Genomic DNA, 26,650 nt, shown 5'->3' with positions numbered 1-26,650 from the left:
TTAACATTTAATAGAACAGATCTTTCTCAAACTTTAACCAAAGTATTTTTGTTGCCCAGTCTTGATCACAAACTGATCTGAACACTGTATGGTAAACTTTATTCATTCAAAGAAACATCTCTGAATGTAGGCAGCAATAACATTGTCTAGGACAATGTGATTATGAAAACAATTTAGTGATATACATCAGTAGTCATTACTAGATAATTACTGTGTGTGTGTGTGTGTGTGTGTGAGTGTGTGTCTCTCTCATTGATAGAGATTGTATCACACTTTTCACTGTTTTTATGTATAAATGTTAATTGTATTTACCTATTTATTTCTATGCTGATTTATTTTAACTACTTAAATGACAACTGGTGCCTAATGTTTGTGACATCTGATATTTTTGCACTGCACTCACATACGCATGGTCCATCCATCACTACTATTATAGCTGCATATCATTGGGATGTAATGTGATGAATCTCACTGTATTCACTCTACAAATCCTAAACAATGGGCTCCCTGATTACATCTCCTTTACTTTTAATCCAATTCTATAACGTATTGCAGAAAGCAGAGCCTGTCAGAAAGAGTCACTGTCAAGGGGTAAGGCCACAGCTTGGACTGTGACACAGTGACTGAAAGTGGAAGAATGACCCAACCGGCATCATCTCCTTCCCCAAGCATGACTCATAATTTCTAAAATGGAAAAGAAAGAGTCAGAAGAATAATTTAAAAATAAGGCTGATGTGGACGCAACGCTGCTCAGACAATCAGTGAGAATGGCTTTAAACAACAGCCTCTTCAATGCTGACTGTTCTACAGAATGTTTGTCTCTGGTCTGGAAATTGAAAAGGGAAAATGCTGATAATAAATTACACTCATACAGATACCATACCATACACCCATAAATGGGGGAAATAAAGGAAAATATGTACATTACACTTCTTGAAACAAGTGTTAGTTAATGGACAGTAAGGCCTTTGAAAATCAAATTAACACTTACACACTGAAAGCAATATATTGCGATGCACTTAAATTATTTTATAATATATTTTGAAATAAAATGCACAAGATGTGTTGAGGCATTCAAATCTTTTGTATTTTTCCAAACTTTACAAATAGTGCAAATATCACATAAAAACCACAAATCAAAGCTCCTAAAAACACCATCTTTTTAACATGCAGTAACTAATTCACACAAATGGTGGTCAGAGCAGCTACGACCACAAGTTATGGCAACATGAGAACTGTAAACTTTTCAATACACTAAACCAAATTTCTCAGGCCCATAAATGTCACTGTTACAGAACATCCTTACACTGAAGCAAAAGCACATAACCTTTCAGTACAAAACAAGGAGGAAGCATCCTTTCATTACTGAAAGAGATCACTTTTAGCAAATGATAACATCGTGCTAGAGATTTGGTTTTATCATGCCGAGGCATTCAAGACTTCACCTATGCAGAAGTCACTATTTTCCATAAATGACCTGAATAGGAAAACAAATGTCAGTTGTCACTGAGTGTGTTTTATACGATTTAGTTCAATTACAAACCAATACATTGGACAGCTCTGAGTAGCTGCTCATCCATCTCATACGTCTTAATTCAATAAATATTACAACTTTAAATTAATCTAATAAGTTAGTTCGAAGACTGATCTATCGGATTCAGTGACCATGGCAGCTTTGTTTGCCGTTGCATTCCAACTGCTTCAACAGAGAAGTGGTCACACATTATGATATAAACATTTGAACACCACAATCATGCTCCTGAAAATAGCAAAAAAATAAAGCAAAAAAATAAAGCAAACAGAAAACATAAGGGCTGGAAGACAGCATTCAGTTCAAATGCATCCGCTACAATCAGTAAATCCACTCACAGGGTCCAAGAAACTTTTTCACACATCACTTCTGACATAACACATCTTTACAGAAGATGATAAGGCAACTGTGCCAATTCATTTGATTAAAGTTGCTTATTTAGACCCTAACTTTTTTTTTTCAATTTCTGAATTCAGAGGGAAAATAGCAAAAATTCTGAGAGAAAATACCTTTTTTACAGTGGCCCTAATCCTGTTCTTGATTTGTCAGTTAGGCAGCTGTGGTGACAAAGTACATGTTAAAAAAAAAACAGACCTGGATCAGAAAAGGAACAAATAATTTGATCACGTAAAATTTATGGTGTGGCCTTGCCTATTTTTCACTGGTGTCGGTGTTTTAGCAGTCAATAGCAATGTACATTTAGTCATTCAGTTGAGGGGACTTTCAATCCAAACATATCCGTACTGCTTTAACAAATCAACACTGGTCAAACCAAGTCTCTCCTGTTTTTGGTAGCTCATATCTGTATCTTAACATTCACAAAGACATTGTGTAACAATCGTCACTAAAACCACTGCACAGAAACAGCAAAAAAAACGGGTAAGCCAACTTCTCTGAAACACTGATGCCTCTTCTGCTGACTGTGTCAAAATTCCTTGGTGCTGAGTGTCCTGTAGCGATTGGTGAATGGACAATGAAGGTGCACTGGACTCCATTTTATGACACAAATCAAAATAACCAAGCCAAAACATTTCTCAGAGCCTCACTCTGGTTTTGGACCATTTCAGTCACTGCTGGAAATTCACTACCACCTCAAAATGGTACACTCTGTACTTTTGCAGGAATACGCTCCCTGAATCAGCTGTTTTGATGGTATGACAGCAGATAAATGAGCACCAAATAAGGTCCATCTTGAATTTGTCTTGACCCACACTCTCTCAGATAGGTGACCCAGTGTTTGGTGGCTAAAGGGTGATAAGATCACTGCATCAGACACTTCTCTTTCTGCTGTTTAGCATACTTCCTCCTCCGCTGCTCCAGGCCTCGTTCCAGACGCTCATCCTCCTCCAGGGCTCTGAGGACAAGAGAAAAGAGGAGTCAAAGGCCGTCCACACAGAGTGTTTCGCATGTATTTTTCAGTCACCTGTGTTTGCTTTTACATGTTCTATATTCTTCAGCTTGCATCAATCAAGCTGCACACACAGTGTAAGGTAGCTATTAGATCTTATCAGGATGTTGTGAATATTAAAAAATTAACTTGAGTCTTGAGTCAGCCCTCCTCACTTCAGCCACAATAGCTGCTTAGTCAATGCAGAACATTAGCAGAGTCCTGTGTCAGCATCTACACTGCCTACTGTCGGCCACAGTGCTGCTGTGGGCTCACACACATTTTCTCATCACTGACAGTTAGACATGCAAGTCATTCATTAGTTATGTCAGTAAGAGAGACTGAAGCCTTTACATTTAAGGTGCAAACAGGAGTCTTAAAAAATCTGAGGAATATCTAGTACGTTGGCTGCCCCTTGTTCCACAGAGGCTTTAAGAGATTAGATACTGAATAGATATAACTCTGATTATTCAGCCTGGGCTGCCTGTGTTTTAAGACAGTGGTACATATTGCTGACATAAATGACAACATTAAAGTCTGTATTTTGTCAGACTTAAAGCACTTGTGGCCAAACCCCAGTGGTTGGGAAACTATCAGCACCTACAGTTGTGGTTTAGGTGTGACATCCAAAAAGAGTGGCAACAGTTTGTTTGGAAACAAAGATGGAGGCTCGTTGAGGGGTTGGAATAGCTGCTGTAGCATCTTCCAATCACCTGTCAGGCTCTTTGAGCCAAGTGTCAGTCCTCTTCCAAACACTTTTCAAAGGATGACATCCAAAATGGTTCTTTGTATCAAATCATCTGGGCCATCAGATTATTTAAGTCCTCCTTCCCCTAGAAGATGTGTTTTTCCTCTTGTTATCGTGTCTTTTTTTCCAACTTTTACAATTTATATATTCAAAGATTCTTTCTTGAATTTTCAATGAAAATAATTCGTCAAAAAGTGATGCTAAAATCCCAAGGAATTGGGAATGAGACTAAAAATCAACTTCTCTTACAAATAGCACCTATAAAACACAGCTGAAATTGCTTATCATCCCCATCTATTACAGGGAATGAAACTACATAAATATTGGTTCCAGCAGAATGGAGACATATTAAGTTATGACAAGGGATGGTCTTTTCCTCTTTGAAAATTATTTTTATACTATAAAAAGGCTTTTATAAATTCTTCAGACAGCTGCTTTCAACATGAGTTCAAACATCCAGTTTGTCCAGACTTATTGCTTGTTTAGAGTGATGCCTCTGCATTTTATCTTATTGTACTTATTATTGTACTTATCTAGAAAGGTTCTATATAATTAAAGGTTATTATAATTATTATTATTATAATTTCCAGCATTAATATCACAGAATAACTGAAGAATGAAAACACAGTTACCAAGGTGAATATAATTAAACATAGTAGGCCACTTTATTAGTTTAGTTTCAGTTCTTCCAAACCTGGGCCGGCAGTAGCACAAGTCCATGGGGACTTGGCTTGGAGGCCAAAAGACCCACATGAACCAGTCAGTACGGAGCATGGACTGGTATCTGGAGAGGAGACAGTTGACCTCCTAGGCACTGCCACAGGGCCCTTGCGCAAGGGACTGAACATCAAACTGCTGTGAGCACTTGTTTACAGCTGTTGTTTACGGTGCAGCCTCCTCACTCTGATACGAACAACATGTGTGTCATTATCATTATTTCTCATTTATTCTCCTTTACTCCTTTAGGATTTGACTACTCTTTTCTCACAGCAATAGCAGGGTACTATCTTCTTGGCATCTCTATGTCAACTTTGAAAACATCCTCATGTATTATAGCATAATCACTACATGAAAGCTGGTTGAACATCCTCACACTATACTGCCATCTAGTGGTACATCAGTCATTAGTAAAGGAGAAATCATTAGAGAAAGACATAAGTGGAAACATACTGAAACTACATTCAACTAAGACTTCATTGTTAATAATGGACATGCAATATAATGATGTAAACTTCCCTTGTAAACCGGTAAGTTACATATGTCAGTATAAGCCTGAGGCATTATGTTTATCATGTGTGCACATGTTGACTGATGTCCCAATGGCATGGTTCTGAATTTTGTGTTTTGTCTTTTCAGTGTATTCTTAGGCGAGTTCAAGATCACGCAGCGCTGCGCAGTGCTGCCTAAATCGTGATGCATGTTGGTTTAAATGTGTCCACGATGACTTGGATGGAAGTGGTTTCTGCTCCACATCCGATGTCACATGACCTTAAGTTATTGCGGGAGCAAGGCGGCTTTAGAGCAGTTGCGCAGTTGCTCTCCAGGTACTCTGCGAGTCTAGAACCACCTTTATGACCTCAGGACTTTGCCTTTTGGCTTTTATCTACGCTGACGTATATGACATGTGCTTCGATGAATTCCCATATCCATAAACGCCTCTTTTCTTCTCAAGTATCACATACTTTCAGATAAATAGCAGCTGTGTGGCCGCACCTATGGGATAGTCAACATGAATAAACCTATAAAATCCTTCATGTAATGCAACAACCCTGAAAGATGTCGTCAATAAATTGCTCAGTTCTGTCAACTTGTGGTAATGATGGAGAAGTGGTTAACTGCTGTGTCCAGTGTTATCTGTACTATCCACTCTTATTAACCCTTTCTTTTCCCGTCACATTAACAATACAAAGAATTATCCTAAGCTATCTTGCGTGTGATGAGATGGCGAAGGCATCTGACTCAGTAATTTGTTCTGATTATTGTATTTCATTCATTAAATGAAATGTATTTCATTCATTGTGAATAATGTTGCTATAAGAAAATTCATCATCTTTATGCATATTTGTTAAATGAGGTCAGCAAATTCCCCTCAGCTGTGGCGTAATCATGCATCTAAGCACAGTTGTCATCATAATAATTAATAACTGTTGTAACTGTATTGTATTGTTATTGGGCAAGACTTACTATAATGTACAAAGTTCAAATTTATTTAATGGTGACATTCCGAGGAAAACGGAACATGAGCATTTACAGAAAGACAACATTTAAGCTATTCACCTACTCTTGATAAATCAGTTGGACCATTAATGCGCCACTGTGTGACCATTTTGAAGTGAAGCAATTACAAAATATCCAAATTTGAAGTTATTGTGCCAAAGCTGTCACATTCTGTTGTCTCTAAATATGAACTGTCCATATAACTAATCCGATAAATACACCCTCTGCAAAGACATACTTGACGCGAGTCTTGATCCCGGTCATCTGCATGCAACACGGCAGCAGGTTCACTGCTCTAATCCCCCATCCTTCAAGTTTTGGTTGACTATTATTTTGAACTTCTCAGATTGAATAATTACTGAAGGGGACTAATATGAGAGAAAGGCCAGCACAGTTCCCATTGCATCAGGTAAGAAAACTGATTGCCTTTGTTGTTGATTTTCCTCAAACATTACTGGAATTTCAATTTCCTCCATTTCTTCCCAGACGAAGGCAAATGCCGCAAGCTCAGCCAAGTCTCATCATGTCTACGGGAAGTGGACAGTGTCCGAATTCATAGCAGCGTTTGTGTCCCCGCCCCTTCGGTCGCCAGCAGATCTCACTGCTGCAGGCAGTCAGATGGAGTTCAACTTGAACGCGCCTATTGTTATGTGTTCTGTTTTATTTTGACTCTATGCCCTTGTGTAACTCTCAGTTCTCCTCTGTATTTTTCCCTCTGTGCTTTCCTCTCTGTGTTTCCCCTCGTTACCTCAACTGTCCTCTTCCCTCCTCAATCTCCTAACCTGTTCCTGATCCCCTTGTTAGTGTCTGTGTATAAAGTCTTTGTTCTCCCTGCATTCCTTGTCAGTTCACTGTGTGATGTCCCCCTCAAAGTGCCCTGTGTTTCCGCCAGTGTCTCCTGTGTGGTAAGTGTATTATTTTGGCTTCCGTTTTTTTTTTTTCTGTTGATTTGCTACTTTGCCTTTTGTCCCTTTTTAACTAGTTTTTGTGCCTAGTTCTTTTTGGGGTTTTTTTGTTTTTGTTTTTTTAATTCAGCTTTGTATAAATAAAGCTCAATTTTGTTTTTCTCCAATCCTGCGTCCGTGAGCCTGCATTTGGGTCCACCTTCATTTTCCCTCGTAACCTTGACACTCAAGGCAGTTGCAGACTCTCTTAACCCTTCGAACAGCACAGTAAGTGTGTCTCACCCTCTCTCCTTTGCATCAATGTTGTGGACCAGTTCGTCTCTCTGGTCGACCAATGAGACCAGCTCCTGAAGCAGCAGCTGCTCTCTGTGTTTCTGGACCTGACTTTTCTGCCAGTCTGGAAGAAACAAAGGAGGAGAATTTCCACTCAAAATATGAAGCTGATTTTATCATTTATAATGGTGGTCATCAAAGTCCTTTCTTTCCAACAGAAAATGTACTACAATAATTTAAAATTATTCAGAGAACATTTTAAATTCTGAAACTTGTTTTTAAAATATTTTCCACAACATTTTGTCCTTTTTATTTTTACGAGTGAAGAATTGTACCCATACCATAAGACAAAAGGGACATGTGATTGTCATGGAATACCAATGCTATACATGGATACATCAAAGATCTATAACCAACTGCAGTCTACTGCACAATAATCACATGCTGTATGTCTGTTGCAAAACAGTGATACTAACATTCAACAACTTCCTTGGCAGACTAACAAGACATGACTAAGAGTTTCTCTTGTGTCATTTAAGCATTGAACCACAGTGTTTGAGAGAGAGTCAGTCTGTCACTGATTGTGTGCTGTTCTGAATAGTGTTAATGCAGCATTTGTATATCCATAAAGTCATACCTTCAAGTGCCATCATGTCCCTCAGCTCTTTGTTTAACAGCTCAAATCTCCTTTCCAAGTCTTGTTCCTCAAGCCTGTCGATCACAAGAGATGCATCATATAATGTGTGACATGTTTGCTTGTGGAGTTGTCTTCCCAGAAGAAATGAAAATTGGAAAATCTCAGTGTCTCATTCATTTCTCCTAGACAACTGTGAGATCTACGTGAGACCAAAGTGAGGCTGTGGCTGATTTCTCCTGTTTCTCAATTGTTTCTCCTGAGAAACAGGTGCAGAAAATCTCAACTTGGGCTCCCTGTAAGTTTGAAAGGAGATCTCATCAAGCTCTAAATGAACGTTCAGAAAGTCTCCCCAGTGCTGGAAAGGAGCAAGGTCTAAGCGATAAGTCTCAAGTCTCACCTATTGCTCCTAAGGAATTTTAAGAGAAACAAATGAGAAATGTTGAGACCAAAAAAGACTACAAGAAATGAAGAAATGAGAAATGAGAAATCCCATTGTGCTCCTTTACGGCTCCATAGCCGTAAAGGAGCAAGCTTTGAGCAGTAAGATTTTCCTCTGGGTTGTATTTCAGAAAAGGACAGAGGGCGATGTCCCATTTCAGTTCACTACTAGTTCACCAAAAATGGATCTCCACTCGAGGTCATCTAAATTGATGTTCAACTGAAAGCATCCCAGCTTAATCAGTGGGTGGAGTTTTCTCAGCTCTCATGGAGATGGCTCAGTTGTCATCACATGATGCTAATGCATCTCTGTGTTAGCTCGGAAAACCTCACCCACTGATCCAGCTGAGATGTTTATGGGCAAAGCTAGTAAGTAAAGCTTGTTTTTTTGTGTCAAACTATGTCACGGGTCAAGAAAGGACTTGCCCTTTTAACAACACTTGTAGCATTTGTCAGTCAGCAGTCAAATTTGAAAAACCTCATCTTATCATCTTATTGCAGCTTACAAAGGTTACAAATCTTATTTTTGAATACATTGTGAATATTGAGGTTTCAATTTGAACCTTTGCTATAGCTGATTTTACTACACAGTTTTAACCCAGAGTTTTTGAGCTTGAGAATTTTCACCTATGTAATTTACGTTTATTTTTATGTAACATGGATGAAATACCCTAGTAGTCATCCAAAAAACACTGTTAAAAGTAGAACGTTTTGAATCATTTCTACAATGTGGCTGAAGAAAAATATGTAATGATCAAAAGCTCAATGAACTTGATTTTGAGACTGTCTTGTCAGTTGTGAATACTATCCTCTCATTTTCAGTTTCCAGCAGTATGTGTTTTGGATGTCTTACAGTAGCTGCAGATGATCCTGCCTCCGTATTAATGCATTCTTCTTGTTGACCAGTGTAAACCATTCCTGAATCAACCTCTCTTCCTCCACCTTGTCACTGCCTACAGGAGAGAATGCAAAGGATATGACCCCTCTGTTAATTTCAGTCTTCTTTCTTTCCTAAATTGACACAAGTGTCAGCATAAATAATGAATACAATGAAACTGTTCACACTTATTGGCCAAAATGTATTATGTGTCCATTACACAGTTGTTTAGATGCGTGCGTGTGTGTGTGTGTGTGTGTGTGTGTGTGTGTGTGTGTGTGTGTGTGTGTGTGTGTGTGTGTGTGTGTGTGTGTGTGTGTCTGAGTACTTTTGGAATTGACATTAGGGGAAATCCAAAGTATCAGTGATTACAAGCATCTTATCCTCATATCCTAAAGCGAGTAATTGATGCCTTTTAAATTTGTACAAGATTACCAAAAAATAATTACTTTGTGATCCAAAATGTCATGTGCTTTTCATATATTGCAAGGCAAGCATTTCTTTCTTACTTTCTATATGATTTCTGGTTTACCTGTTTCGAGAAGCTGTCTAAGTTTCCTCTCCACCACACCAGCTCTGTTATCAATATGGTTTTGTTCTGCTTCCAGGGCTTCCATCTGACTCAACACATACTGACTGGGGTCCTGGATACATTATCACACACAAACAGAATTATTAATAATAATTTAGTACTGTCTTTGTACCAATGGTAAGAAAACCAACACAAATTACATGCATGTGACAAATCAACGGAACAGAAATTCTTACAAATTTGGCCTTGGCTTTAATCCAGAAACTCTTCTAGATACTTATCACTCAGAGCATGTGAGCGGAGCTGAGTGGCGAGAATTTCCGCTCCCCGCTTACGAGGGTGTTTGCTCCTTCGCTCAAAGTTATACCAGACAGCTCCGCTCAAAGACCACTCTCCGCTCACCTAAAATTTCATTCAGCTCCAGTGAAATCACTCTACGCTCGCTCAAATTTAAAAGAGGGAGCAATTCCTGACATTTCCACCAAATTAGCCTGGGAGACACTGCCTGATGTGGCCTAAACTGACGTGCAGCGGCTTTGTTGCTGGAGAGAGCCTGTCAATTGAAACCCTTTTCAGTTTGTAAAGAACAGTAAATTGTTTTGGGCTGTCACCTCGTCCTCTTTCTGTGTTCTGTCTGTTTGAGTCAGTGGATGAGCTTGTACTGCCAGCGGCATTGGAACGGAACTGGAGCAAAATGGAACCATCGCTCTGGCATTTGGATTAAAACACACTCTGCACTCCGACTATATTTCGCACGCTCCGCTCCGCTCACATGCCCTGTTGGCACTACACTGAAACAAATGATTTCTAACTTACCTGCCCTTCTAGTCTTCCCTCCTCAACCACAGCCTCTGTTCTCTCTGAGGACAACAGAAATTAAAACACTTGTATAAATGAAACAATGCTTCACAACTTTAATTTCAATGCTGGAAAACCTTCTAAAATAATCAAGTCCAAATTATGTTAACAGGAAACAGGGCTAACTTCCAAAAAACAGAGAAAATAACATTTTAAAAAACTAACCAGTTTCTGACTTCCTCCCGGTAGCGCTGTCTTCTTCAACTACCTGCAGGCAAAAAGGAATCTCATATATCAGAAATAAGTAAATCAGACAAAGGTAATAAGAATTTAAAAGAAAAAAATAAGGCAATAAGGTACAAAACAAATTGTACCACTGATATGTCTCCTTCATCAACTGAACCACTTCTCCGCTGTGACCTACGCTTCTTGACCAGATCAGCATCTTTGACATGAGAGAAACTTGACTTGGACAGGAAATGAGTCCTTGGTGGTGCCACTGGTAACTGAGCACCACCTGCCCCAACAACTTGCAGTCGTTTGGTTCTGGGAGGTGGAACCACATCACTATTGGATTTGTTGTCCTTCTCTGCTTTGCCAGTAGTCCCATTTGTCTCAAGACTTATACCTTCCACCTGGAACCTCTGAGCACAGTAGCGAACAGTTGCCTCAGGGTCCTCTTGGGTATCCCGCTCCCCTGCTACTGCATAACTGGACTCGCTGCTATCCTTCTCTATATGAAGCACACTTAGCTCTTGTCCTGTGAAATGGGTACGGATCTGATTGAGGTAGGTCATGACAATGAGGCGGTCAGGCACTGTTAGCATGACCATGTCTGAAGGTTCAATCAGCCTGGAAATGCCAAGTTCAGCAAAGCCATCAAAGGCCTGCAAAACAGATGGATGGATCTTGTCAGAAGTTATCAACCAACACATTACAAGTTACAATTAAGCAAATTTGATAATTCAATCAACAGATAACCAATTGTTAATTACCTTTTTGTTGTTGGACTTGATGTCATACGGGTCAAGCATTTCATAATTACTACACAAAAAAAAAAAGATGAACACAATAATCAGTGTACACATTAAGGGACTGCGGGGAGGAATAAAATGTATATTGAAATGTATCTGTAGACCAGTGATTTCAACATTTCTTACATATTTTCTGGATGGAAGTGATGGAGAATGGAGCAAAAAGCGAGGCCATTTCTCCAGGAGGTGCTGAAGTTGGTGATCTTCACTCCCTTGTGACCCTGCGTGACTTCCTGACACCATTCCAGCAAAGACTTACTGGATGTCACTAAACTGGGACTGGCCATAAGGTTCTAGAACACAGACAATAGCAATATTGGGAAATGATTGTGACGGAAATCACATTTAGGACAGAGCTTGAAACTGAATGAAGACCATGAATAAAAGGTGTTTGTTGTCATCTTGTTGCCAAAAAAATAACAGAGCAACACAGTATATACGACGAAATGATAATGCTACAAACCTGAAGCACCACTGGAAATTAACAGATCAACACAGAGCAATATAAGAATTTGATATGGAATTGTTTCACTGTCCAACTGATCAGCATAATGTAGTTCAATATTCACTACACCTTTCACTTTCGTCACAAGCTTCTCTGTAACTTTGTCTGCTGTTTTGTGCTGGTCTGGTAAACAATGCAAATGTCAGTATTTCCTGAAAGATTGCTAATGCTGGGAATAAAGTTGTTGAGAACAGGTCCTAGAACAAAAAATGAGCTAAAAGATAATCACCTTGAAACTGAGAATTGTATTTATGTATTACTGTAAGTCGCTTTTGACAAAAGCATCTGCTAAATGCCCTAAATGTAAATTTAAATGAGAATTGCAGAGTAATATGTAATATGCAAGACATGTTCAGGGTGAAGAGCGTGTATTCACCCTGAACATGTCTTGCATATCACACAGCCATTTGATCATGTATTAAAAAAATAAATGTCATTAAGTGCAGCTTTAACTCACCTCAGGAGAGGCAGCAACATCTGCAGGCCTTTTCTGAGGTGTTATTGGTTCCTTGGCTTGGTAGAGACCAGCAGCGTCTGACTTGCTGTCATCTTGGTAAGAGCCACTCAAACGCTTCTTCCCGTAAGATCTTTCAGGCGTCTCCCTTTGCCTGAAAAACCACAAAAACAAAGCTCAATTACTAATAAATTATTTCATAATGAACAGAACACTGGTAATTGAAACCATGTTGCTAATGAAAACACATGCATAGAATATAATAGATATAAGAAAATAGATATAAAATAGAATTCCTGTTGTTTAGAGATAATATAAAACACACAGATACACATATCTCAGATATGATTACACCACCACCCTCACACTAGCACACAGACACAGACACACACACACACACACCCTAAATGCGTTCTGATTAACCTTACCGTTCCTCTAAACAACCAGCAGCTACTTCTACAGAAACAAAGCCAAAGTCCAACTCTTCTTCCCTTATTTCTTTCCTTGATTGTCTGTCAGTTGGCTCACTGTCTTTGTCATTATCTACATGCAGCCAGTCATCCAGAGAAGTTGCTGCAGTAGAAGCAATATCAACTTCTGCCTCCAGAACCTTTTCAGCATGCTCAGACATTTCTACAACAGCCTTCTCTAAGTCATCAGTGACAACAGGTTTATCTGTAAAGGTCCAGTCTTCAGTGATTTCATCCAGCGCCTTCTCAGTATCTTCTATGTTGTCCGCCTTCAGAAATCCTTCTTCTGCCATTGCTGCTAACACTTCTCGTTCCAACTCTGATGCAACATCATCTTCATCTTGGATTGTGACAAAACCACCCTCAGAGATCACACTTGAATCCAGCGGGGTTGAGTATTCCTCTGTTTCCTCATTAGTGACAGATATATCCTCTGGGCTTCCCAGGCATATATTGTCATCAATTGTTTTACTATCTGAATAAGTTGCACTGAGACGTTTCTTGGCCCGAGGCAAAGGAACAAGCAAGCTTGACTGTTCATTCTGTTGGACTGGTTCATGACCAATGGTATCAGTCACAGTGTCTGTTAGGCAGGAGGGTGGTGAGCCAGAAACTGTAGTGTCATCTGGAAATGAACCACTGAGACGTTTTTTTAGTCTTGGTTTTGGTATAGGCAAGCTTGAATCGCCAGGTGTCTTCTCTAAAACAGCACCGTTTTCTACTTGTACACCGCTCTCAATGGTCAATCTGCTTCTCCTTAGCTTTACAGGGGTAACTTCTTCTGCAGACGTAGATGGTTGATTCCCCAGGGGAAGAAGGACACCTTTGCTGTGTTGCATGTATGGCAATTCTTTAGTTGTTGTTAATGCAAAACCATCTAGCCCTGCTGCCTGTCCCTCCGCTCTATGGGATGCTTTAGATGGGCTCCCGGTAGATGTAACATCATCCGGGAAGGAGCCACTTAGACATTTCCTCATACGAGGCCTTGGCTCACAAATAGTTGCTTGTTTGTGCTTCTCTGCCTCAGCTATCTCTGATGCATTCTCTGATTTCTTAAAATATGTGAAGTCAATTCTGTCAACAGCTGTGTCAGCAGCTTTATTTGATTGTTTTATTTCTTCTATATCCCACATAACCGTGTTGATGATCTGGACTGGTTTCACAGACTCCTTGCTTGCAACATTGACATTTTGTGCCAAAATTCCCTTGTCACTGACAATTTTGACAGATTTGCTTGAAGGCAATCTCTTACTAGGTTGAGGAAGGCATATCTTCTTGATGATTGAGAGCGACGCAGTCTGATCAACATGAAATATCTCTGGGGGGCAGTCTTTTGCTTCTGAGGGAGGAATTACATTAGAAGAAGCCTGGACAGATGTGTTAATGTCTTTCATGGGCCATTCTGGGGTAGAAGAGCTCCTATCCTTTGAGCAGACCAATTCTGCATCTGCCTTTAGAGATGCACTCTCATCAGGATTGGTGGTTGTGTGGTCCTTTCTACCTAAAGGTTTTGAGGGGATTATTTTGATGGCTGTTTGATGGGGTTTATCAATGCTCTGTAAAGGTTCAAGGGCACCTGAGACACGAGAGCTCCTCACACAAGGTTGAGGAGGAACAGGATCAGGAGCTTCCAAAGCAGAACTGACTTGGACTTTCAAATTCTGCTGTTCATTAGTTCTTGGAATAGAAGTGTCTCTGACACCATCTTTTCTCCTCAGAGGCTTGCAAGGGCCCGTTCCCTGTGGTGTTTCAGGTGGCAAACTACCATCTCTCCTTTTCACACGGGGAGGAGGGACAAAACCCATGATTATTTGCACAGATTCAATTTGCTCTTTTTGTCTATGGTCATCAGTGTATGGTGTTGGTTGTGCATCAACATTTGCTTGGGACTGTTCATTCTGGGGTACACACACAGGAACACTACTGACTCCTGTCTTTATGTTGCAAGATGGGACGGTGGCAGGCTGTGTGAACTGGACTGGAAAAACCTCAGGGAGAAGTTTGACTGGCAAACCATCAGACTTTTGTTTACGGCTTGGTGTTAAACTATCCTTCCTTCTGAGTGGTCGCACTGGAATAGTGTCTTCTTCTTGATCACATCCTTGATGTTGAGGTTTTGAAGTGTTTCTCTTGGGCTTTCTGCCTCGCTGAGGGACAGCAATGTCAGCTTGTGGTCCAATTGGACTGAGGTTCTGTAAATCTGAAGTTTTGTCCATGAGTATCTTTCTATCTGCATTGGCATCTGTTGGTGACTTATTTGATGCAGGCTGCAGGGAAGTAGCAGAAATTTCTTCCATACTTTGGGGGCTTGAGGAAAAAAAAGAACAAGCTTCAGAATTAGCTGGTTTTTTTTTACTTTGTCATATAGTTCTCCCATGCATGCTATCTCAAACCAGCTATTAATCTGCTCCATAAAAAAGACAGCAACCGCATCTAAACTGAACTTAATTTACACATTCTGCTTTCCTTAAGTACATGCAGATTATCATTGAAACAACACAGCAGCACATAAAGGATACTGAGACAGAATCAACCTCAGTTTATAATTCCATTGTAAAATGCTTCCAAATACAAAATATTACGACTTCAAGTCTCAGTGCCAATCTTTACAGCTTTAACAAACAGTTGACTATCAAAATTTACAGAGTAGTAAGTGCTCAAAACCAGAACAAGAGATGGTGTCATCACCAGAAAAAGCAGAAAATGTACCATGCAACCACACACTGGATCACAGCACTCACCCTTTATCCAGCTGTGAAGAAGATGACATTGTTCTAACCTCATCTTGTTCTGTCTCGCTCTGTTGTCTTGTTAATAAACTTTTGTTGTACTCTGAAGTTTGAACAGAGTCCTGCCCTGTGAATGATCTCATCTTTGTATGTAATTGGTCAAGAGTGGTCTCTTGCTCCTCTACTTGTCCACTATCATCTTTTGATATTTCAGTGATATCTGCCTCTGTCAGCGGAGGCCACTTTTTCATGTTTGCGCAAACCAAAAACCCATTATCACTGTCAGAAGTTGGTGACACTGATTGATCACATGTATGTAAGTCCAACATGTAAGGCTCAACACTTGTTGGATATTCATTGTCATGTGTGGGGTGTACGTCTTCAAATTGGCCCTCCATCTTCTGTATGGAAGTAGTGTTGTCGACGAAACGTGGAAAGGACTCATCCAAAAGAGCCAGACTCTTGTCTTTCATATCCATAGTAGAGACAGCCTTGGGTTGGTGATGCACTTCAGCTAAAGTAGAGCTAGATGGCCCCAAAATGGATGCTACTGTTTCATAACTGTGAGACATGGATACTAGAATGAGTGAATGAAACCTAGAACCATGCAAAAACAATGATTTCAATAAACATGGAGGTAATTATAGAAACCAGTGAGCATTGGAGAAGGTAAAAGACACACCCATGCTAATTCAGTCCAGATATCATTTTCCCACTATCTTTAAAATGCCAAAATCTGCATTTGAAAATAGAATGAGCCTTATATATGAAAAGTGGGACAATGAAATATTACGGTCTATATTTAGGCTAACCAACAATCAATGCACACCATGTTGCATACTTAAATTCATAGTTTGTGACCAGTATCACACTTACCCTTTGTGGAAAACACCCACAATAGCCTTTACTAGTCCTGGGGTGTCTTCTGACAAAAAGGATTCTGTCTGTTTTTCAGTTACTGTTCCCTCTGCCTCCAATACTTCCCACCCCAAGGCACCTGCTGGTTCTGATGTGTCCAACAGTTTCTTCACTGTTTGGGTGTCTTCTGTTGCTATCATCTCTACTTGTGATTTGCTAAAGACCCAAATATAAAGAATTTTAAGGCAAGATCCACAAACTCATGCAGCAATTCAATAAAAAAATTACAAAGTACAGCCCTCACAGAAATGCTGAAATGTACCATGCACTATATAGTTAAATTACCAAAGGTACGGTTTATTGGTCCAAACTGTCCATGTTGGGCAAGCACTAAAGCAACCCCTTTCACAGCAAACAATGCAAAAGAACTGGGCTCCTTTACTTACCCTTTATCTGCACTAAGGTCTATGTTGTGCTTTGCACCACCTTCAAATTTGTCCTCTGTCATAAAAGACAGTACAGTAAAATACATAAGAGAAAAACATGACATAAAAGGTGAAAGTGACCTCAATCCTAAAGCTGCAAATATCTCACCATATGCAGGTGCTGTGCTGGGCCTGGTTAAAGATGTGGAGTGACTACCAGGAATTCTTGGGTCTTTGAGATATGTCTGAGTTGACTGCACAGGAGGTAATTCTTGTGATGCGTGCCTCTCAGTAGAACAAGGAAACAAACTAGTCCTTGTTTCTTTCTCTGTTGGGCTTGATTGTGAAATGCTGGGGAACCCAGGGATTCCAGTCAAATGTGGGCATGATGGAGCCATTGCTACCATGTACCCCATGTCTTCCTGTCCATGTTTATGTTGTGCAATAAGAAACATCTTCTCATTCAGCATATTCTCTGACAGGGACTTGCTGTCTGTTGTCCTAATTTGTTTGTTTATACAATCGGCGCTAAGCATCCTTCTTGATGGAAAGCCTTGGAGACATGAGACACATGGAGCTGATGTGTATAAGCTGACCATGTCTGGTGGTCTGTTTCCAGCTTGAGCAGAGGGAAAGCCCAATATTCTGGCCTCTTTGGGGCAGGTTGTCACTAATGTCACCATGCTTGTCATGTTGTACCAATAAAGCTGGTCCTGTCCAGCAAGTTGTGTAACAATTTTTGCCCTCTTCTCCAGAGGCTTTATCAAAATTGGCTTTGTCTCATTTAGCCATTCATCACTTTGGGTTGTAGTCATAGATGCAAATCCTGGGAGATGTGAAGCACTGCAGCAGAAAGATAGGAAAGTTATCATATTGGGTTCGATCTTGGGTTTGGTTTGAGGTGCAGAGGGGAACCCTGGGATCCTGGACGCTTCAGGGCAAGATGGAGCTAAAGCCAACATCGTCTTCACAGTTTTTCCATCTTGATTTGGACAGTGTATCTGAAAATCTGTCTCTTTTGATAGCTTATCACACAATGTGTGTGGATCAAAAAGCCATTGGAATTTTGAGGTCCTTTCAAATGATGTCAATCCAGGCCACCTGCATATTTTTGGGCAAACAGGTACAATACTAAGCATATTGTAATGGGGGACAGATGGGAAGCCTGGAACCTTTGATGCTCTAGGGCAGGAAGGAACCAAAGCAAACATGTTGTTTGGTTTGTCTACAGTAATTTGTGAGCCATTAATAATACAATGAATGTTCGTTTGGGGTTTGCACATCAACGAACCTAGTCTGGCACCCCATCCTTCTTCTTTGTGCCTTTCAAGTGATGGAATACCAGGTATGACAGAAAGTTCTGGACACAACGGAAGAAGGTTTACTACATTTAAGCCATAACTCACAATTTGGGGATTTGGAATAGATGCAAAACCAGGAATAGATGACTCTTTAGCACAGGATGGCACACAGGAAACCATATGCCTTGCAATCATTTTGTAGCCATTTGTTATGTCAAATATGACTTCCTTATTTGGCAGCCTCTTTAGCAATGCCCCCTTTTCTGTTATCCATCCTACATTCATATCCCCATTAATGGATGGGAATCCAGGTATTTTGGAAACGTGAGGGCACAGAGTAAAAAGGCTAATACTTTGTGCACAACAAACAGTTGACTGAAAAGGAAATCCTAACCCCCATGCCATTTTGGGACATGATTGTCCAAGGGCAAGCATTGCTTTTATTGCTTCCTTATCTCTTTCACATTCGTCAATCAATGACAGCTTCTTTTCTTTCATTCTTTGTTCAAACAGTGGCTCCATGCTCATTGTCCACCCCTCTGAATTATGATTTGATGGAAATCCTGGTATTTGTGACATCTTTGAGCATGAGCTTGAAAGACTGACCATATTTGTCATGTTAACAACATTAATCATTCTGGGTTTTGGTAAAGAAGGAAAACCAGAGATGACTGATTGTCTTGGGCAACTCGGCGTAAAAGTAACAGATCCCTTCATATCTTTGTCAATTGTATTGTTCTCCAGTTGTAAAACAGACTCCATTTTAATTTGCTTCTCCCATATTGGCGCATGGCTTGTGTTCCAGTCTTTCTCGTCAGCTTTCTGCATTGAAGGAAAACCAGCCGTCCTAGAAGCAGCCGGGCAAGATGAAAGGAGACTGACACTACTAAACCCATTATGGCTTACTGTTGGTTCCATAGCAGATGGTAATCCAGGGATACAAGCTTCTTTTGGACAAGTTGGGGCTAAAGCTGCCATGCTTTTCATGTCATCATTGTGAAAAATGTCATTGATTATGACTGTGTCGATTTTGTGTGGTGCTACTTCTAAAGGTTTACAATCTGAAGCCCACTTTTTACTCAAATGTTCCATTAATGATGGAATACCTTCAACACAAGATGTTCTGGAGCAAGTTCTCAAAAGGCTCATCATATCTGATCCATGATGTGGTATCATAGGTTGTGGAATTAGGGGAATGCCTAGTATGCAAGATGTTTTTGGGCAAGTTGGTATCAAAACTCCAACTGGTGTAATTTCATCCTTCTCTTGTGGTGACACTGTCATGACAAGCTTAGTTTTCATTTCCTTCTCTAAAAGTGATTCCTGTTCTGCTACCCATGATGCTTTCCTCATAGGTGGTGAATCAGGTGTATAGGAGACTCCAGTACATTCAGGATAAACATCCATCGCATTTGGTCCACAAAAAACTAAACTGTAGTGTGATACAGATGGGAACCCTGGATTTCTTGCCCCTCTAGGGCAAGACGGCACCAGTAAAAACATTTTCTTTGTGTTCTTTTCAACATCCTCCAATGCATATGGCTGGAATACTTCCTTTGGTTTTGATTGTTTCTCCCAGAATGGTTTGTGATCCATGAGCCAGGGTTCTTCTTTTGCGGTCAATTTAGATGGCACACCAGCAATGTTTGACATACCAGGATAGGTTTCTGAGGAAGTAAACTGTTTGTACTCAATTTCAGGCTTCGCAGAATTTGGCATACATTGTGCAGTAGGCTTTTTATTTCTTCCATTCCATTCCATTTCAATTTGATAATCCAAATCTGTATTTCCTTTGAAATGAAGACCACTCTCAGTGGTTATACTGTCATTATCCTCTGTTGGCTTAACCCACATGAAGTCACTTTCCAGTAAGCTTTCATTTGTATGTTTTGCAGTAGCAGTAAATTCAAACATGCCACTAACTGTTGGACATATCAGCGTCATATCTGCTATCCCAGCCTCTGTCTTTGTCCTACTGTCATCATCAGTGTCCAACATCTTGGAGGAGAGACTTGGGGTCATGGCAATACCAGGTAACAATTGGTCCATACTGACCATTTCTTTAAACGTTTTAATTTCTTCCTCTGGTGTGTTTCTTGTCACATCTGTAGTCACTTTTGGTAGTTCCACCCATTGTATGATCTTGTCTGTAGGACATTTTAGTGTAGTTGACTTTGGTAGCTCCTCCCATAGTATGGTCCTGTTTATAAGATGCTGCTCAGGATAATTTATTTGGGTCTCAGATTGCGGTTCTGCAGCACCAGCAATAATTGGGCATGATGGCTGTTGTGAAGACATGTATTCATGTCTAAAAAGAAGGTAAATACAAAGTTATAGTTTGTTGGAAGATGGAAAAAAAAAATACAAAATAAGCGCAATTCTAAATCTCATTCTACATAGCCTGGTACATTGTGCTCAATCAATCAGTGAGAAATTTACCAGTGCTTAATAGTTTAAACATTTCAAATCTACATAATAAAAAAGTTGAAAAAAAAGTATATTTCTACTCTTCACAGTACCTTTTTCACTCACATGGATGCCATTCACTCCAAACTTAATACATCCTGTATTAAAACAACATTCCACTATGCCAAAAAGTTGCACACTTACAAAAAAAACGCCATGCCACAGGGTTAGAATATACAGTTACTCTTAAAACAGTCAGAGCAGTAAAGCCAGCATTATTACTGGGGGAAATAATGTGTTTAAAAATAGCATTCCTCAGACTATATTCCTATAAAACCCAATAGTACTTAAAATGATGAACTGTATTTTTACACTGTATCCATGTTATTGTAGATTTCTTTAAATTAAGAATTTTACACAATTGTGTTATACACCTCTCTGTAGTAATCACCTGCAAAGATATGGAGAAATGCTTCAACTTTAATATTTAAAACCGTTCTCCCACAATCAAAAGTTTCTGCTGTCATTTCACTTTAACATTTCTTTGTTGCTTTTTAATATTTTTTTCATTTCAACCTGACTTGGCCTTGTATTCTGCTAAGTCTTGTCATTTATGTTTCTCCCCGTCAACCCATTAGCTCAATTCTACCCTGAATTACAGTAAATTAAGCCAACCTCAAGAGGACATTACACATTAAAACCATGCAACACACAACACCTTCACCTATATCAAGCTGACAAGAGAAAAGGCCAGGTATTAGCCTCTCTCACACTTACCCCCTCTCAGAGTACCTAACACCCACTTGATCCACAGTGTCATTACATGTAGTAATGACATCCATTGATTCTACTGACAAAGTTTTAATTGACTCCTCTGAGGACATGAAACCATGATCCTCTACTGTGACCTCAGTAGACTCTTTGTCAACAGTATCTCCCTTCTCATAGATTGATATCTGGGTTTCTTGTGTATCCTTTTGACCCAAGGAGCTGTGACAAGATGCAAAAATATGTACATATTTGGTGAACTCAAAGCTACACAAAGAATGACACACACAACCAATGCAATGTTTCCATAAATTAGTCAGATGGTGTAGGCAAACGCATTACTGCGATACTGCATCACATTATTGCATCACTGTGAAAACCATGGGAACCCACCTCTTCCTAACACTCAAGAATAGTGGCATGTCAGGAATGGAGTGCCACATTCTGCAATGCAAGTTTCTGAAAACAGAATCAGAATGCATATGATTCAAAAACTAACCCACTGATATAAGATAGAATTTCAACTCCAACTCACTCACCCTTTTTCTAGGGCACCTATTTCTTCAGCCTCAATTGGCAGCCCAAAGCCCTTCTCATCTTTTTGCATCTCCAAAGACGTTTTCTTTGTGTCAAGATCATATCTGTTTGGACTGGCCTCATCCCATAACATCTCAGTCTTGTCTATCCTAAAGGTTGGATGGTTGGCTTGGATTACAGAATTTGATGATGGTAAGTCTTTGGCAATGGCCTCAAGGGACCTCTTTGATGACCTAGTTTTCATGCTTTGTTGTCCATCTTCTGGTGCTTCTAGACTATGGAATAAAAAATGCATGGCTGTCTTGCTGACAGGAACTTTAGAAAAGGAATGATCTTCTAATAACAGCTGTTGACTCATGTGGTTTTCTTCATCCTTTCCAATTGTTTTTCTTCCTGACTTCACCAGCCATGTTTTAACTGGCCACCCCTCTTCTGAATGGTGTACATGTGTAGATGGTAAACCAAGAACAGAACCTTTCTTTGGGCAAGATGGCACAATATTTACCATATTTGGAATCAGGTCTGTGTCAGGCAGTGGAACTGTTATGAAGCCAGAACTTGGAGCACTGTTTGGACAAGAAGGTTCATGAGAAAAAATTGCCTTTATTGTATCTTTTTGAGGAGAACCATCCTTTTTGTAAAATGGACAGGAGCATTGTGTCTTTATTATCATTACTGGCCATCCCCCTATTTCGTAATCAACCAACACTCTAGATGGGAACCCAATGATATTTGACTGTCTAGAGCAACATGGCAGCAGATGTACCATGTCTGAATTTTTTGCATCTGTAGTTTCAGCAGCTTGAAGTCGAGGAGCGGATGGAAATCCAGGGTTCAGAGCCTGTCGTGGACATGATGGGAGCATGCTCAGCATTATTTCTTTATCCCTATATGACATTACCTTAAAATCTTGGTGAACAATTCCATACTGTCTTTTAATCGGGTTTCTCAAAACTGCACCCCTATCCAAATACCAGCTATTGTATTCTTCTGCATTATTCTTTGCAGGTAGACCTAGAATTTTACTGTGTTCTGGGAGAGTGCCTAAGGATTTCAACATTCTGCCAGTTTCTTTCTTCTTCCTCACTTTAGAGGGAATTCCAGAAATATATGACTTTTTGGGACAAGGTGGCAACATTGATACCATAATTCTAAGCACTGACTTTTCTCTGAAATATATCTTATGGTCATGTATTACTGGCAATATCCCTGGCTTGGTCAATGGCCTTTCCCATAGTGTCCTTTCATCAATATTCCATTCTGCTTCAACAAACTCACTACAAATTCTAGATTGTATTCCATGAACTCTGGAATGTTCTGGTAAAGTAGGCAGGAGACGGATCATACTTGGTATATCTGACCACTGAGGACATGATACTGATGTAAAGCCTGGTAAACAAGCTGTACGTGGACAAGACGGCAATATGGATACCATATTTACGATCATATCGCAATGAAGATAGAACACATCTTGTGAATATAACGTAACACCAGACCTGTCTCTGGGCAGTTGCAGCGACTTTCTCTCCAACAGCCATTCTAATTGTTGGGTGGTGTTTCTAATTGGCAATCCAGGAACTCTAGATTCTTTTGTGCACGTAGGCATAAAATTCACCATAGTCAGGCCATCAGCTGATGTCAGTGTTAGAGCAGAGGGAAATCCAGGTACACTAGCATAGTTCGGGCAGGAAGGTAATGTTGCACTCATATTTTCAGCATTATTTTTGTCACAGCACAAAGCTGCATTTAGAATCTGCACTTCCCTTTTGATAAGTGGTTTCTCCCACTGCAAACTTTCATAAGCAAACCATTCACTGCAGCTCAACAAACAAAGGTTTTGTCCAGTCTTTGAAGGCAAGCCACAGACTCCACTTTGTCTAGGGCATGAGGGCAATAGATTAACCATAATGGGTTCTTGTCGTGGAGCAGAGGGTAAGCCAAAAACTTTGGCTTTTTGTGGGCAACTTACTAACATATCTACCATACCTTTAAGCACATCTGTGTCTTTTGGTATCCACTGAACAATGTAAGCTTGTGTTGTCTTCTCTGGTCTCTTGTCAATTAATTTCCTTGAGGCATGCCAATATCTGCTGTTTGAATTGTTTTGATCTCGAGATGGCATACCAGGTGTTTGGGTCTGTTTAGGGCATACAGGTACAAGACTGACAATACTTGGAAAATAATTCTGGGGTCCTGGGGACTTGGCCACAAGGCAAGTTCTCACAGGACATAAGGGCAACATTGTCACTGTACCGAACATTTCTCTTTCATCTATATTCTGACTAGCAACTGGGGAATAATCTTGCTTCAAAACTTCAAGCAGACTCAAGGGCTTCTCCATCAAAACATGCTTGTTTATACTAAAATCTCCAACTTGAGCAATGACTGGCTCCTTAGAAGGCAAACCAATGACTCTGGCTTTGCTTGGGCAAGTAGGCAGAAAATCTGCCATTCGAGGATATTCACTTTGTGTAAATGGAACACCTGGCACATCTGGCTCTTTTTGTGACGAAGAGGCAAAACTAGAAATCGTTGTCTTCCAGGGACAAGATGGTAAGATATCTACCATATATTTTACGTGTTCTTTATCCTCATATGGATTTTCCTGAACCAGAGCAGGATTACTTCTCAATGGTCTATCAAAAATGAATTCCCTCAAAATATGCCAGCTGTCATTACATGCCATAAGTCTTTGTCTAAATGGCATACCTGCTATCCTTGTTTGCTTTGGGCATGTGGGGAGAAGACTGGCCATGCTTGGAGTGTTTGAAGCTTTCTGAAATGGTGCAGAAGGAAACCCTGGAATACTGGCCTTCCTAGAGCATGTTGGCAACATGGCCACCATAACTTTAATCATTTCTGTATCACAGACAGCTTGCTCCTGAACACAAGACACGTGTAAAAGCCATGCTTCTTTTATCCGCACTGGTTTCTCCCACAGAGAACATCTGTCCCAATATCTCTTTCCATATCCAGTCACTGAGCCAGCAGAAGCTAACCCTGGAACCCTGCAAAATCTGGGACATGTAGGTAAAAGGTGAGCCATATTTGGCTCATGTTTCAAAGCAGATGGGAATCCAGGAATACTGGCAGACCTGGAGCAGGAAAGTGTTAAGTTCCCCATTTGTGCAATTCCTGCACTACGCTTATAAAGGGAGCGAACATGATCTGAATACAGAAGTAATGGAACTCTGTTGTGGGATAACCTCTGAAACAGTAACATCCTATCATCAGACCAAGCTACAACTTGTGCCTGATGTAAACATGGCATGCCAGGAATCTTTGAATATTCTGGACAACTTGACTGTAACTGGGGTTCTCTCACTGTCCCTTCAAGCCGGGCTTCAGGCACTGAAGTGGATGGTGAGCTAGAACTCCCTCTTGGACAAAATGGAGCAAGTTCGACCGTAGATATGTACACACACTTTTCTTTGGTGCTGACTGCAGTGCTTGTTAATGCAAGTTCCTGTGCAACTCTTTTATCCTTTTCAAACAATGCTCTTTTATCCATAGACAAAGCTATATTTTCAGTTCCCTTCTTCTCCATACAGTGTTCTGGCTTCAAACTGTGCACATCACAACCTTTTTTTTCCCTTTTAGATTCTTCTCTTTGTTCTGACAAGTCTTTATTTGTGGCCTTCTGTGAGTCCAATCCTGAAGTGGTTTGGTCTGAAGCAACTGTGTTGCATATGATTTTCTCATCCACAGCAGGAATTGGAACAGCAGGGCTTATTTTTTGAGTGTCTCTCTTTGGCTTCTCCAACTGCGAGTTTTCAGCAATGGACCATTCTCCAGACTGAGCTCCTGGTGTTTTGCTCATCTCAACTGAAGGACAAGCAGAACTCGCTTCTCTGACACAAGACACAGCCATGCTCTCATTTCTGAAGGATTAAAATATACCAAAGATTTATGTAGAAACAAAAAGATCAAGGGCTTTAGTGTTATTAAGAACTTTAAGAAAAAAAACTACATACAAGAACTTAGATGCAACTGTAACATTGGGATTTAACTGAAACATCACCACACTACACTTACCCCAAATCCATAGATACAGCTTCTTTTTTATGGGCTATCCTTCCTATCAGTTTTGATTCTGGGGGTGTAGCAATTGATGGCAAGTGTAACACTGGTCCCTGGAGTGATCTGGATGTAGGCTGGGGTTTGGTAGGAGAGAGAGGTTTATATTGAACAGGCTCTGGATGGGCAATTGGATTCCCTAACTGAATGGACATCTTGGACAAGTGACTTCTTGGTTTAAGCAGGGGCTCCTTGGCTGAGGCAGATGTGTGATCTTGAAAATCAGGATTTTGCTTATGGGATGAGATGGGAGGAAGTGCTGACTGGATGTTAGGGAATGTCCTTTTTGGCCTTGATTCTGTCTCATCCACGTGTGGCTTTGGCATCTCAAAATATTTTAGCCCTAGGGTCTTTCTGGGGCTAAGGGGCAGAAGTGAGGCCATGCTCTCAGGTCTGAGGGACAGACAAATAAGATCAGAGTTACGACGCAAAGAAAGTCTCCACCTCAGTAATGCAGTCTATAACCAGGCCATTTTGAAACAATTCCACTGAACAGCACACAAGCAAGAGCAATATGACATGGAGCTACAAAAAATATGTTTGGCAAAAATGTAGAGCAGGAGATTGACACTAGACAGTGTTACTATCCAAACAAGTGTTTTGTGATAAATCACAGAAGTAATGGCCAGGTCTTGCAAAGCAGCAGCAAATTCACTGAAACAACAATGCCAGATCAGGCACTTGCTAAATCAACATAACTAAGTTGCTTCTGTTTAGATTTTATTATAAAAGTATCCTTAAGA

The 26,650-nt window shown here is 40.2% G+C and overlaps 1 protein-coding gene across 8 annotated transcripts in view; it reads right to left on the bottom strand.

Moving 5' to 3' along the window:
• Window positions 1-1,063: 1,063 nt before the first annotated feature.
• The window catches only part of ehbp1l1a (EH domain binding protein 1-like 1a), a 58,225-nt gene continuing 32,638 nt past the window's right edge, over window positions 1,064-26,650 (bottom strand). The window contains exons 15-29 of one of the 8 annotated variants that reach the window (XM_037111947.1): window positions 16,840-20,427; window positions 16,412-16,609; window positions 15,548-16,132; window positions 12,765-15,113; window positions 12,340-12,490; window positions 11,504-11,670; window positions 11,339-11,387; window positions 10,718-11,230; window positions 10,569-10,611; window positions 10,362-10,405; window positions 9,546-9,657; window positions 8,990-9,089; window positions 7,699-7,772; window positions 7,071-7,185; window positions 1,064-2,885 (exon numbers count right to left, since the gene is read on the bottom strand). In XM_037111947.1, coding sequence (XP_036967842.1) covers window positions 2,792-2,885; window positions 7,071-7,185; window positions 7,699-7,772; window positions 8,990-9,089; window positions 9,546-9,657; window positions 10,362-10,405; window positions 10,569-10,611; window positions 10,718-11,230; window positions 11,339-11,387; window positions 11,504-11,670; window positions 12,340-12,490; window positions 12,765-15,113; window positions 15,548-16,132; window positions 16,412-16,609; window positions 16,840-20,427 — 8,182 coding nt within the window. In that variant the 3' untranslated portion in view covers window positions 1,064-2,791. The other 7 variants (XM_037111950.1, XM_037111951.1, XM_037111952.1 and 4 more) reach the window with 7 other exon arrangements.

This window comes from Acanthopagrus latus, chromosome 10 (assembly GCF_904848185.1).
Source record: "Acanthopagrus latus isolate v.2019 chromosome 10, fAcaLat1.1, whole genome shotgun sequence".
Lineage (NCBI taxonomy): Eukaryota > Metazoa > Chordata > Actinopteri > Spariformes > Sparidae > Acanthopagrus > Acanthopagrus latus.
Note: the sequence above shows the minus strand (reverse complement) of the source record. Positions and strands in the feature narration are given on the sequence as shown.